At 42.0% G+C, this 14,231-nt stretch overlaps 1 protein-coding gene across 3 annotated transcripts in view; it reads right to left on the bottom strand.

Annotated features, from left to right (window-relative positions):
* EML5 (EMAP like 5) overlaps positions 1–14,231 on the bottom strand; it is a 284,671-nt gene that overhangs the window by 12,461 nt on the left and 257,979 nt on the right. For all 3 annotated transcript variants that reach the window (XM_077819239.1, XM_077819240.1, XM_077819241.1), the window contains 4 exons: positions 11,811–11,909; positions 9,387–9,407; positions 5,111–5,284; positions 2,235–2,443 (listed from right to left, as the gene is read on the bottom strand). In XM_077819239.1, the coding sequence (XP_077675365.1) occupies positions 2,235–2,443; positions 5,111–5,284; positions 9,387–9,407; positions 11,811–11,909 (503 nt within the window). The remainder of the gene's footprint in view (positions 1–2,234; positions 2,444–5,110; positions 5,285–9,386; positions 9,408–11,810; positions 11,910–14,231) is intronic.

Below are 14,231 nucleotides of genomic sequence, written 5' to 3' on the forward strand. Positions count from 1 at the left end.
TGATGATGATGATGATGTTATATGCATTGAAAACATTTAATTTCCAGGGATCCCAATTCACTTTCCAAGCTATTTACCGTATTTACATGACTCATTGCCACCCAACACTGAAATGCAGCTGATTCTGTGCAGGGAATGACACAGCTGTTTATCTGTGTACAGCAACATCACATAACATTAAATGACTAGAAGTGAAGAAAAATATATCCCATCAGGCAGGAAGTATACATGGGAATGTGGCCAGGAAACTGCCACTAAACACCATCCCCATGCTTATGAAAAGCTGCCCATACTTTTAAAAAAAAATTACTTATTTATCTAGATTTGTATGCAAAAGTAAAGAAAGGCACTTATCCACCCTCCCTAAGCACCCTTGCAATAAATTACTAAAACAGAAATAAAACTGAAGTGCCAGAAAAAGACAACACTCCCCAATAGTTTCACCCCTCTCAAACTTCACCCTTAGATGCAGCTTGGACCAACAACTACCTCTTGCACTGTGATACAAAGGTCAACTGACTCAGATTATATCAGACCAGAAGAGGGAAGCCTGTTCCAGAGCTAAGGGCACCTCAAGGAGAACGCTCTACACCCAGCCCCCTCTTTTAAATCAAGGGGAATCCAGCTCAAACACATCTGCCAATTGCAACTGTGATAGAGAGGCAGTCTGTCGAGTAGGGAAGTCCCAAGCCATTTAGGGCTTTAGAGGTCACAAACAACAATTTAAAGTCAGTCTGGAAACCAATAGGCAGCCAGTGTAGATCATACAGCACAGGTGTCATGTTCTGCCATTCAGAAGCACCAGTTAATAAGCAGGTTGCCATGTTGTGCACCAGCTGAGTTTTTTAAATTTATTTAAGATATAGCACCATGTACAGCACATTGCAGTAATCCAGTCTTCAAGTAACAAAGGTGTGGGTTCTGGTTTAGAATCTCAAAGAAATGGTCACAATCTCTTAGCATGGTGCAGATCATTTTAATAGATTCCAAGGGCAGAAGAAACACTGTGATCATCTAGTCTGAATTCCTATATACCAAAGGCCATAGGACTCCTCCAAACTAATTCCTTTTGAATTAGAGCATATCTTTTAAAAGAATCCACCATATTCCTTGGTACATTGTTGCCATGGATAATTATCCTCAAAGAGCATTTCTGGACACTTTTGCTGTATGATCATCCCACAGCAGCTGGGGATGCAACAATACACCCAGTCTGTGAACAAGAACCACCCCATGGTGGGCCCAAAACCTTAAGTGGAAAAGTTATTCTCTTAATTTCTTCTGGTTGCCTTTCCCAATTTAACATCACCACCTCAGTCTTATCTGGAATGAACTTCAGCCAGCAAGTTCCCTGCAGAATTCCACATAAAAGTGCCTTAAGGGAAGAGGTACTACCTCCCTGTACCACCTTCTGGGAATCTTTAGGCAGGAGAGAACAGAGCCATTCTACAGCATCTCTGCAGTCCACAGACAAGTCTTCATGTTTAATGAACACAAGAGATGAGAATCTCAGGTTTTAGGACTCAGCTGAAAGAGGGCATATTACAATGACCTAATTATGATGGGCTACTGAATATTGACTTGAAGGGAAAAGTGGTACCTACTGAAACACCAAACAACTTCCCACAGATGCTAGATTTCTCTTGGGGATCTCCCATCCAAGTATAGACCAGCCCTGATCCTAGTAAGATATAATGACCTCACCACCTGGGGTGGTATAGCTGGTTTTTTATACCTTTTTATAAACTTTCTACATTAAATGCATACCACATATTGTGACTTAATCCCCCCAAATTTGGATCTTGCTTAGTTAAATTTTGTCTTGGAATAAGCATGGCTGGAAGATGGACATTTGTTACCCATAGGTCAAATCTTCCTATCATTTTTTGTACAGTAATAAAACAGAATGGGACTAGACAGGAATATTTTTAGTGATCAAATATCAATACATATGAAGTTTATACAACACTGGGAGTATCTGAATTCATAACCTTTTTCTAAACAGAATTGATTTCATTTTAATTAAGAATAAGCTCTAGAAATAATAAGTTTTTGTTAAACTATACAGTTTATATTCTAATCAGCAGGTTATAGCAGTCTATTATGCAAATAGGCATTTATGGCAGAAAAGTTCAGGATAACTCATTTTACTACATATACAGACATGGAAGAATAAGATGTAAAAATAATGTTTTGTATCTATGCATTTTAAAAGAATTTGTTAAGGTACATACAGCTCCAAAAGCTACAGATAGCATGGTCTGCATCCGGGCATCTTCTATTGAACTCAGTAGCCCTTTTTTACTGAGAAGAGCTCTTCCAGCAAGGGTCCAAAACCTCACATGTTTTACTCCCACTGAAACAAACTGGGTATCTGAATCTGGTCTGAATTCTGCTACAAATATACGTTGGTTATGACCAGCTCTGCTGGCAATTTTGGCACCTGGCAAAAAGAAAATGGAGAATTTGAATTTACCACAAAAATATGTCTTCTCCCAACAGAAGAATCCTTTACTCTGGAGCCTGATGAGTTATTCATCCCCACAATAGTAAAAAAAGTAGCTGAAACCCCAAACTGTTCCTCCTATATAAGTCCTCGAATGGATTATCTCCAATGCTTTAAACGCTAGAAAACTATACACATATACAAACTACGTAGCCAGCGTAGGCAAAATTCCAGAATAGAGAAAGGTGGTGTGGGGGAGAAGAATGAAATGAGGAGACAGATCAAGAAGAATGTAAGACTGAAAGACCTGATGTCCAAGACAGCATCTGGTGAAGATGCTGTGTCTACTTATAGGCTGTAATTTTCAAAGGGGCCTAATGATCAGGGCCCTACTCCTATTGTATTTCAATGGGAATTGGGAGTCTAACTACCTTAGGTCCTCTGAAAATCACAGGTCTAGCATCCGGTCAAAATATGCAGAGATTGCCAGGGGGCTGCTTGGCAGATTTTCTCCAAAGCTGCTCTATTTCTCTCTGTCCAAGATCAGTAGAGTACATTCAACAAAATCAGTCTAAGACTCAAAGATGGTGCCTTTCCAGCCTATACATAGTTTTCAAAATTAGATGTTCTGACCCATTTGAAGATGGTCGTCTTAGATGCTTTGTTCTTCCCTGCAGAGCAGATGAACAAAGTATCTGACTACCTAAAGTACTTTGTCCTATCCAGGAAGCATCTGATGGCTCTGTAGCTATCCAGATGGAGCCATATGAACTTTTGAGGATGAGCAAGTTTAGGACAGTGGCATCTTGACTGAAATGGTAAGGAGAAACTTACTATACAGGCCCTTACTAAATATACTACACAGGCTCTATCTTTGCCCATGTCCATGCTCAACACTGCACCAGTTTCTGTAGGGACCTGACTGGACACTAACCACATATGATGACAGACACATATAGTGGGGGGTCATTTTCATTACATGCACTCATCACTCCTGATGGATTTCTCCTTGGTCAGCAGAGACCACCAGATGGGAAGGTGGCCAGTCAGTGCGTAATGTATCATGTCGGCACCCAGGGTTCAGGGCTCTGGTAGGGTTGCCAGATGTCCGGTTTTAGACCGGAACGCCCAGTCAAAAAGGAACCCTGGCAGCTCCAGTCAGCACTGCTGAACGGGCCACTAAAAGTCTGGTTGACAGTGCAGTGAGTCTAAGGCAGGCTCCCCACCCTGGTTCCGAGCAGCTCCCAGAAGCAGCGGCGTGTCTGTCTCTAAGGCACATGTCTGTCTCCTGCCCCCGCCCCAAGTGCTGGCTCCGCTGCTTCCATTGACTGGGAACCGTGGCCAATGGGAGCTGCAGGGGTGGGCACCTGCGGGCATGGGCAGCACACAGAACCCCCTGGCCCCTCCACCGAGGAGCCAGACATGCCGGCTGCTTCCTGGGAGGCACATGGAGCCAGGGCAGGCAGGAAGCCTGCCTTAGCCCTGTTGTGCCATGGACTGGGAGCCACCTGAGGTAAGCACTGCCTGGCTGGAGCCTGCACCCCAATCCATTGCCCCAGCTCAGAACCCCCTCTTGCACCCTAACTCTCTCCCAGAGCCCACACCCTGCACACACTCCCACACCTCAACCCCTGCCTCAGCCCTTAGTCCCCTCCTGTACCCCAAATCCCCCATCCCTGACCCCAACTCAGAGCCCACAGCCCCAGACGGAGCCTGCACACCCTCCTGCACCCCAATCCCCTGCCCCAGCCCTGAGCCCCCTCCTGCATCCTGAACCTATCATTTCTGGCCCCACCCCAGAGCCCATACTCCTAGCTGGAGCCCTCACCCACTCCGGCACTCCAACCCCCGGCCCCAGCCCGGTGAAAGTGAGTGAGGGTGGGGGAGAGTGAGTGACAGAGGGAGAGGGGATGGAGTGAGCAGGAGGTGGGCCCTCAGAGAAGGGTTGGGGGTCTCAGGAAGTGGCATGGCAGGGCTGCGGCAAGGGTGTTCGGTTTTGTGCGATTAGAAATTTGGCAACCCTAGGCTCTGGGTGCACCAGAAACTTTGTAGTCATGATCTGGGTAAGGACTTGCCAGTTGGGAAGGGGAGAGAGAGAAGGAGCATGACAGTGCAGAAGAGAGGAGGGGCAACAAAACCCAAGGTCATGTGGCCTAAAACCTTGAACTCAGAGCAGAGATGCTATGAATGACTGTTTACTATAGTTGGGCATGTGATGTAATTCCAGAGATTATACAGAGGGAGCAGTTTAGGCATCACTTTTCTGAGAGTTTCAGCTTCTTCTGTGGTCTTTGTGAGTGAGTCAGTCAAATCTCTAGAGGACACCTTCTGGGTGTGAAAAGATTTATATTTAGCAGAAAGGAATAGATTCAATACAAAGCTGAATGAAACGTAAGATTTACTTTTATTATTATAAATGGAAGTCAAAGGATTTTCTTATCCAGTGTTTACAAGGATGATGCACTGGAAATACATTTGGCAATTATCACAATAGTTAAGCACATTTATCTTATTTTTAACTTGTATAGTATATGCTATGAAACATTTATTACAATCATTTTTATCAGTTGATAACAAAAAATTTTATGTTGCAATTTTGGTGTGTGCTCCTGATTGACTTAGGGGCAATATAAATGTATTGTACAAACACAAATGCTTTCCTACCTTCCTGCCACTTCCAAATGGTAATGGTGTGTTCAGGATCCAGCCCTACAGAGAGGAGAAGTTTGCCAGTGGCACTGAAACTGACTGAACAAACTCCCTTTGAATGGTAGCAACGCAGTACAGATAGTGTCTGTTTGTTCATTGCATCCCACACGTGGATAGAAGGAGCTGTAGCTAAATGAATATAAAATCATCGATTATTTGTTATATGCTTACAAACAAAGGCAACATTTTTGCTACTGAAAGCAAATGAGGTTTTTAACACTAGAAAAATAAAATTGTTTCGGTTAAAAAAAAAGGGAGATTTTGGTCTCACCTTATAAACTAACTTTTTGAAACAAGACTACCAGTCTGGACTCTGGGCTTGTTGTTCCAAATTATATTGGTGCAAGTAGCTTCACCCTCTAGTTGGTTGCTGAGCTTCTGAAACCCAACAGAGACCCTCATACCAGCAGTCTTCTCTTGTTTTCAACCCGAGTTAAATTGTCCTTAGCTTGAAACATTAACTCAAAATCTGAGAACTTTGAAACATACCTTATCAAGTATGTAACAAGTATGTAACAAGTATGTAACTTGTTACAGGTTTAATACCTGGGTGAGGCTTTCAGACTGGTGGTTTCTGCAGAAAGTCAGTTTACAAGAAAAGAACAAAATTTCCTTTTCTACAAGGTGCCCACCAGTTTGGAATGCGGGCTATACCTAGCAGTATGCCAGCTGAACCACTGGTAAGCTTACTGAGGTAGAAGAACTAGAGGTGTTTATCTTGGTATGAGTTACTTAGATTGTAAACTCTCTGGGGTAGGGATTGTCTTTCTACAATATGTATGTACATTATTAATTATGGTGATGATGATTATTGTGGCGCCTAGAAGTCTCATTGTGCTAGGCATCACAGAAACAGTCCCTTCCAAAAGGACACACAGTCTAACCATGGCTTGCAATCTGTGTATAGAGCCTGGTACAATGAGGCCCCAATCCTGAGTAGGGGTTGGACTTTCAGAGGTGTGTAAGTGACTCAGCAGCACAAACCTACTTGAAAAATCAGTAACAACCTTCGCAGAAGGAAGACAGAAGGACTCTCCTTCAACTCATGAAGAGGCCTGAAAGAGTGGGTCCAGAAGGCTCTTTTCTGCTATGAAGATTTCCTTCATGCTGTTACATAGCCACTTTGGTTTAATCAAATAGAAACCCTCCCTCTGCTCCTTTTTTTAAACTTTACATAGCACAAAACAGGGAATCAAATTTGTGAAAATCCTGGGAAGATTCATTTGGTGTATAGGCATCCAACTTCCTGAGCTAAGAAAATTACCTTGTCAAACCTCTCCTAGAACAGGTAGACAAGACCTTGGAACACTATTTTCAAGTGGACCAATTTCTGAGAGCACACTAATTCACTCTTCTTAAGGCTAATAATAAACCCCATATGAGTAAGCAGCTGTACTGACTCACAAACTACTTTTGGAGCCTCTAGAGCTGACTGAGCTTTCAGAAGCCTGTTGTTGAAATACAGCAGAACGTGCTGGTGGGGGTGGGAGCAATGCAAGGATAAAGTGTCAATTAAAAGTGCTCTTGACCCAGAGCAAAGCAAATATTTTTGATGTGATGGTGTGATGTATATGCAGGTGTATTTTTTTGAAAGTGAGGATGCAGGTTCAACCCCTGCTATAACTATCTGGGTTGTCTCTATTTTGAATTTTCTGTGTGGCACAAGGGGTTTGGACCCCATTGGGAGTTGGGCATCTGAGTGTTAAAGACAACTTCTGTAAGTTGCTTTCAGTTAAGTCTACAGCTGCTAGGGGATGTGGTTCAGACCTGGGTCTGGGTTTGCAGCAGGCTAGCGGGTCTGGCTCAAACCAGACAGAGCACTGAAGTCCTAAGCTTCCAGGGCAGGAAAGCAGGGGCAGAAGTAGTCTTGGCACATCAGTTGGCAGTTCCCAAGGGGGTTTCTGTGATCCAACCCATCACCCCCCAAACTGCAACCCTCTGCTCCTGCCCTCAGCCCCCCCAAACCTGGAGCACCCTCATCCCTGGCCCCACCCCAGAGCCCTCACCCCCTCCCATACCCCAACCCCCTGCCTCAACCTGCAGCCCTCTCCTGCATTCCAGATTCCTCGGCCCCACCCCCCAGACTGGAGTCCCCTCTGAGCACCAAAGCCCTCATCCCTGGCCCCACCCCAGAGCTTGCCCCACAGCCCAGAGCTTTCACACCCCCACACCCCAACCCCTTCCCCAGCCCTGAGCCCCCCCAAACCCAGAGCCCCCTCCTTCACCCCAAACCCCTCATCCCTGGTTCCACCCCAGAGCCTGCACCCCCAGCCCAGAGTCCTCACCACCCCGTACTGCAATCCTCTACTGCAGCCCAGAGCCCCCTCCCACAGTCTGAATCCCTCGGCCCCACCTCCCAACCTGGAGCCTCCTCCTGCACCTCAAACCCCTTATCCTCGGCCCCATCCCAGAGCCAGCACCCCCAGCCCAGAACCCTCACCCCCTCCCACACTCCAACTCCCTGCCTCAACCTGAAGCCCCCTCCCCATCCCCCAGTCTGGAGCCCCCTCCTGCACCCCAATCCCCTCATCCCCAGCCCCCCCCAAGCCTGCACCCCAGCCGGAGCCCTCACCCCTTCCTGCACCAAAAGCCTCTACCCCAGCCTAGTGAAAGTGAGTGACGGTGGGGGAGAGCGAGCCACTGAGGCACGGGGAATGTAGTGAGTGGGGGGTGGGGCCTCAGGGAAGGTGCAGGGAAGGGGGCGGAGCCTCAGGAAGTGGAGGGGTTAGGGTGTTCAGTTTTGTGCAATTAGAAAGTTGGCAACCCTATCTTCATCTAGACTCCACAAATGTGAATTTGAGTAAGTCTACCACAATAGGGTTAGCTGGAAGAAAAATGTGGTTCCCTCTGTTTGTGCTCTTCTCAAAATCTCTGCCTTGATCTTGCTCCTTCCTCATGAAGGTCATGGTCTGCCTGCTGAGTATCTGTCCTAGCATTTTGTGGGGTCTCCTCTCTCTCTTTAGTCAGGGTAAAGGTTCCATGGGCAAGCAGGGCAGAAGAGATCTGCATTAGAATGAACTAGACCTGTTCTGCAGTCAATACAGCATTTCAAGTGCCATTCTGATCCTGATGCCAGCAAACAATTTGGCATGGAGATACTTAAAACATCATAATGAAGAGCAGCAGCCGCTCAGATTCTAGTCTAGTAGCTCCACAAAGAAGAGAGAATATAGTGCAGGACCCAGGCAATGCCATCAGGAATTATATAGGTTTATTAAGACATAGAAGGTCAAACTAAAGCTGTGCTAGGAGGGTGAATGAGGCAGCAGAAGTGCCTAAGTGGGAGTTAGTGGAGACATTATGCAGCACTAGAGGGGTTCCTCCTGAACTCATGGAAACAGCCATATTATGGTTACCTCTTACATAGGAGTATTGGTTGGAAAAAGGCTCCCTTGTATGCTCTCTCCCATCCTTAATGCAACCTTCATTTGGCATATTCAAAAAAAATCAACACACTTCAAAATTTCACTGACCATGTGTTCATCACATGCATAATTTTTATCATATTCTCTATATACACACAAACCCACTTTTATGCATCTCTGTGTCTGATGTGTGACGAACAACTACAATGATTGCTCAACAATGAACTCACTCACACATGATGGTGATGGATCCTTAAGATTACAGTTAAGATACAATTTATTACTAAAAACAGCTCAATTGCAATTGTCAAAAGACCCAAAATGATTCATCACAAAATTAAACTGGCATAACAACAATCATTTTGGATCACTGGTAGTAATTGCACGACAATCATACAATAGATATGAAAGGTGGTTATTTTATTCACTCAGTCACCTAGGCCTCCTCAGTGGAATATTACTTTAAATGTGTACATTACAAAATTATGTTCAATTGAATTGTCTAAAACTGTTAGTTGTCAGCCCCAATAGCTTCTAAAAACTGCATGTTTGTACAGATATGCTACAGTAGCAGCATATGTTAGAAATAGTTTATCACCGGGCAGCAAGGAGGGAATATGTTTCAACAAAAAATAGTTTTAAGATGTGTTCTTTTGAATGTTTTGATCTTTGGTAAAGGAGATACTCTATTTTTACAATTTACTGAGCTATTGTGGTTTATGTTCAGTGCTGAGGCAGTAAATGATTGATATGTGGTTTATAAACTTGAAATATATTCTCAGAATTTATTGATCTACGAAGTTGTAGACAGTGACTACTCAATAGTCTAACTATACCTGAAGAGGTTAAAATTTTATTTCCCTTACCTGACATATCTGCTGAGTCTCCTGTAATGGAAAAGCAGCAGAAAAATAATTAGATCAGAAATAAGATAAGGGTTCAAGAAAATATATGCTACAAAAAGTGTAATTTCTTACCACACACCCTGAGGTCATCTTCTTGCACTACAGCAGTACCAATACTGCTATTATAATTAAAGTTGAACAAATATTGATGTCTAAAGTCTAAGTGGTTTCAGTCACATTTGGAATACAAATGGCTAGCATGAATGTATTTTGTCTTCAACTGTGTGAGTTATAAAATGTACAAATGTCACTTGAGTCTACGCTTGAGTCCTTCTCTGCCTAGCTCTAAATTAATAGCATTTTTTACATGTTTCAGGCATGCTAACCAATTAAGTAAATAAATGCCCAGAGGGAAATAATGTTTGAGATGGTATATTAATAAAGGGCCTGATCCTGACATGTACTGAACCCCCTCTACTCCCATTTACTTCAGTAGAAGGGATAGGTGATCAGCATTACACAGGAACACGCCCAAATTAGAGAAGCAATTAAGCATTCTGCATAACATAACGGATTTAGCATCATCATAAAACATTGCAATGAGATATTCTGATGTCAAAACTATTTCAATGCAAGTCTAGAGAGACTCCGCTACCCTGCCATTACAATTTGAAAACACATTAAAGTAATATTTCTGTAAATCTTTGGAGACTGCATTATGTCAAAACGATGCTGATGCAAATTATAACACTGTTAAAAATAACAAAAGCAAATAAGTATAGTAAAATAACCTTAATGCCAGTGTAAAGCTTTAAAAATTGTTTTGCTTAGAAAAAATGTTTATTTTATCTTTTTTTTAAAAAAATTCTCCCCCCCCCGCCATTTAATTACTGGGATTATTTGCATGGAAACAATTTTATTTATGTGGAGTCATCTGTTCCTGCTCTTTATTCCTCAATCCAGGTTATAAAACAAGGTAGAAGTTGTTCTATTATTAGCTGCTTTACAGAATGCTTATGGGACAAATAAGCATTAAAAGTGTCTTATGTTTCCTCCTGGGTGAAGAAGCACAGAGGGAAACAAAATAAGCAAAGAACCATAGCTTTTGGAGTGTCATTGCATTCCTCCCACCCCATTCTGCATTCTTTGAGTAAACCTTTTAAAAAATGTTCAAAATCTAATCGCAATATTTCAATTTCTTCAAAAGATGTTTTATTCAACCTGAAACACGTTTTTTTTTCTTTTCAATTTGCCAAAAATTTTGAAAAATTTTTGTTTTCAGTCCAACATGAAATGTTTTCCCAACTTTTCAAAATTCCCAGTGAACAGAAAACAGCTGTTATTTTCCATTATTTTCCCAGCTCTTCTTAGCAGTAACTTTAGTACAAACTTTTGTAGAGAAATAAAAATATATTCCTGTTAAGTCAATCTGGTTCCTACATTTTCTAAACTCTCAGACATTCAATATGTGCTATTATTTGCTGAGAAACATTAAAAGATATGCAACATATGTTTGGGTTGTGGAATTGACAGAGGACTGTATTGTGCTGCAATGTCTAGACACAATAGTGTTGATATAAGAGTACTGTTGTAAGGATTTCTTTTTTTGTGTGTGATCTCACATATCAACTTTAATGTCATTTTAATATATATTTGTTTATACTAAAATCTAGATTATCTAGAGCAGGGGTTCCTAAACTTGGCTCGTGGCTTGTTCAGGGTAAGCCGTAGCCTGGCCTGCAGCACTTCCCGCAGCTCCCACTGGCCAGGAATGGTGAACCGCGGCCACTGGGAGCTGCGAGCGGCCGTACCTGTGGATGCTCAGGTACACAAAGTGTCTCGTGGCCCGCCAGGGGTTTACCCTGAACAAGCCACGAACTGAGCTTGGGAACCCCTGATCTGGAGGGAAACACTCATTACTGCTTTGGCTGTGTTTGGAAGGTTAAAACCATTTACTATGAGCACTGTAGTTGTAGATACTGTAAACCTGTATCATGAGATAATATTACATAAATTCACAACTATTTTTCCATTTAAGATAAAAATGCAGGCCACTGTTTAATTAAATGTTTTTCATTTGTCTCCCTTTCATCAACAGACTACTGTTGAGTTGGTTGGAAAGACTGTTTATGATGATGTCCTAGAACAAGTCAGGAGATTAAATGAAAGTACAGACGAATTTAAATGGGGCTCAAAATTTCCAAAATTACTTTCTGATAACTCTCCAAGCAAAATATAGGCTTTGGCTTCCTAAGCTTCTCAATAATTTTTGTTTAATTTTATTAAATTACACACTAGAAAAAAATAAAGAGGACAGGTAACTGAGTAACACTCATACAAACGGAGATAGCATAATCAAATAATCTTTATGTTTTATTCATGAACTCAAATGACCCTAATGTCATGCTTATATGTTAATTTCATTTTAAAAAAATACAAACATACCTACTTGGCCAGTTGCCACAAGATTGGTAAACTTGGGGTGCTGATTTACAGTGAGGCACAGAATATCATCATTATGTTCCTGGTAAAAAGACTGAGAGCCTAAAATAAAAATACAAAAAATTAATACGTTTGTTAAAACATTTATGCATATATGGCAATGATTAAATTTGAAAAAATGTTCTAATATTTAATAGAGAATGGCCTTATGATGACATAATATTCTACATTCAGAGCTTGGAGCTACAAATCACTAAATTCTAAATCTGAATTTGATATATACTTCTCAATGATATTGGACAAGTCCCTTAACCTCTCTCTCTCAGCTTTCTCATTAGGAGTATTGTGATAATGGATCAAATTTGTCCCTGGTGTAACAGCACAGACTTCATTGTTGTTACATCCACTATTGATATGGACCATTAATACTTATTTCCCTACCCCACAGGGTTGCTGTTTGATCATTAGTTCATATTTATAATGTATTTTGAAGATGAAAAGCAGTAAATAATTGTAGTATGTCTCACTTTAATAAATACTTTTGAAAACATTCCATGCTTTAGATTAAAATTCTTACCATAAACATAACAAAGCTTTTAAAAATATACGCCTGAGTAAATAATACATTTGTTGAAAACAAACCATCAGTGCACCAAAAGATAAATTGCTATGGAAAATTTACCTTATAAAATTAATACACATGCTAATATATTTTCTGTGTCCTTTGTCAAAATATATTCTTTTAAAAACAGTTGAGTCATCTTAAATGAGCTCCTGTTCAAGGAACTGTGCTCCGCAAATGCTGATATGACAGAAAGTCTCCTGTTCTGACCACAAGCCCTAAATTGTCAGTGCCCCCAGATGTGCTCCCCAACTTATTGAAGAGGCATCAATGATTATGGTCATGGTTGGTGGAGGATGAGCAAAGGGAAAACCCTGGTGTACATTGCTCTGAACTGCCCAGCACTGTAAGAAGTCCAAGGCTATCCAGTGATTGACAACTTGGGCAATAGACCAATTTCACCTACACTGGAAGAGGATGAAAGCACAATCTCGCATGCTGAACTCCAAAAGTGCACGCAGACATATGGCCTAGTAACTTCAGGCATACACAGACCATAACTGAAGGTTGAGATTGGAATGCCAGCCACAGGTGACAAATTGCTTGAAATCATTCGTTCGGCAGAAAGATTCTTGAACTTACAGAGTTTAGTGAGGCCCCAGTTTTCCGAGGTCGATTTTTTGAGTTGGTATTACTGTTGATTTTCCTTTGATCAAAATCAGACCCAGATGACTGAAGAGATGTAGAGTGAATAGGACATGAAAGAGGACTTATCCTCTGTCACTCCCTAACTGATTGTCCAGGTATGGGAACACATGAATTCCTCTTTTCTCTGAGATATACTACTACTACTACTATCATCATGTATTTGGTAAATACTCATGGAGTGGAGGACAGGCAAAAGGGAAGCACAGCATACTGATAATGCTGACCTGCCACTACAAATCTTAGAAACTGTCTGTAACTTGGGAAAATTACCACATGGAAGTTAAGAGTCCTGAAGAATGAGGGTGGCAAACCAGTCATTGTGATTCAAAGCAGGGAGAACAGTCACTAGGGTAACCATGCGGAATTTCATGTATTTGTTGAGGCTGTGGAGGCTGAGGATAGGTCTCATATCTCCCTTGGACTTGGAGATCAGGAAATACCATGAGTAGAATTCCCTTGCCCAGTTCTGAAGAGGAACCTCTTTCATCACACCCAAAACCCAGACAGTCTGCATCTGCTGAAGGAGCAGACACTCATGAGAGGGGTCTATGGAAAGGAATGGAATAAGAGGGTGAGAAGAGGAATGGACAGGAACTGAAGGCATAACCCAATCCCACAGTGCTCAGGACCCACTTGTCCATAGTTACTGACTCCCAAGACCTGTAGAAGTAGGATAGCTTATCCCCAAATGTAGGAGAATGGCTTGAAGCCTGCCGACTGTAATGCTGGCTTCGGAGAGCGAGTCAAATTAGCTGCATACCCAAAACTGATGAAAAACAGGCTGACTGGTTAAAATTGGGACTAGAAGATCTCTTATAAGACTTGAGCCCCTTCCTGGAAAAGTCTTGCTGCCTAGCAAGGTAATTCAACCTAAAGAACCACTGAAGACAATAATGCTGCTTAAGTTGTTGCCCTGCAAAGTGATGCCTCTTTAATGCTGGTGTTAAAATCCCCAGCAAATGCATCATAGCTCATTTTTCAAGGAATGTAACATTTTGTCATTTCCAAAAGCTGACCATTGTGATATTTTTGCCACTAGTCACCTTTTACAATGAACTCTTAAACTCTTCCCTGGAGGATTCTGGCAACTTATCTATAAATTTTGCCATTGTTTCCCACTTTGGAAAGTCATACTTTGATAAAAGTGCCTGGTG

The sequence above is a fragment of the Eretmochelys imbricata genome, chromosome 6, assembly GCF_965152235.1.
Source record: "Eretmochelys imbricata isolate rEreImb1 chromosome 6, rEreImb1.hap1, whole genome shotgun sequence".
In the NCBI taxonomy this organism is placed as follows: Eukaryota; Metazoa; Chordata; order Testudines; family Cheloniidae; genus Eretmochelys; species Eretmochelys imbricata.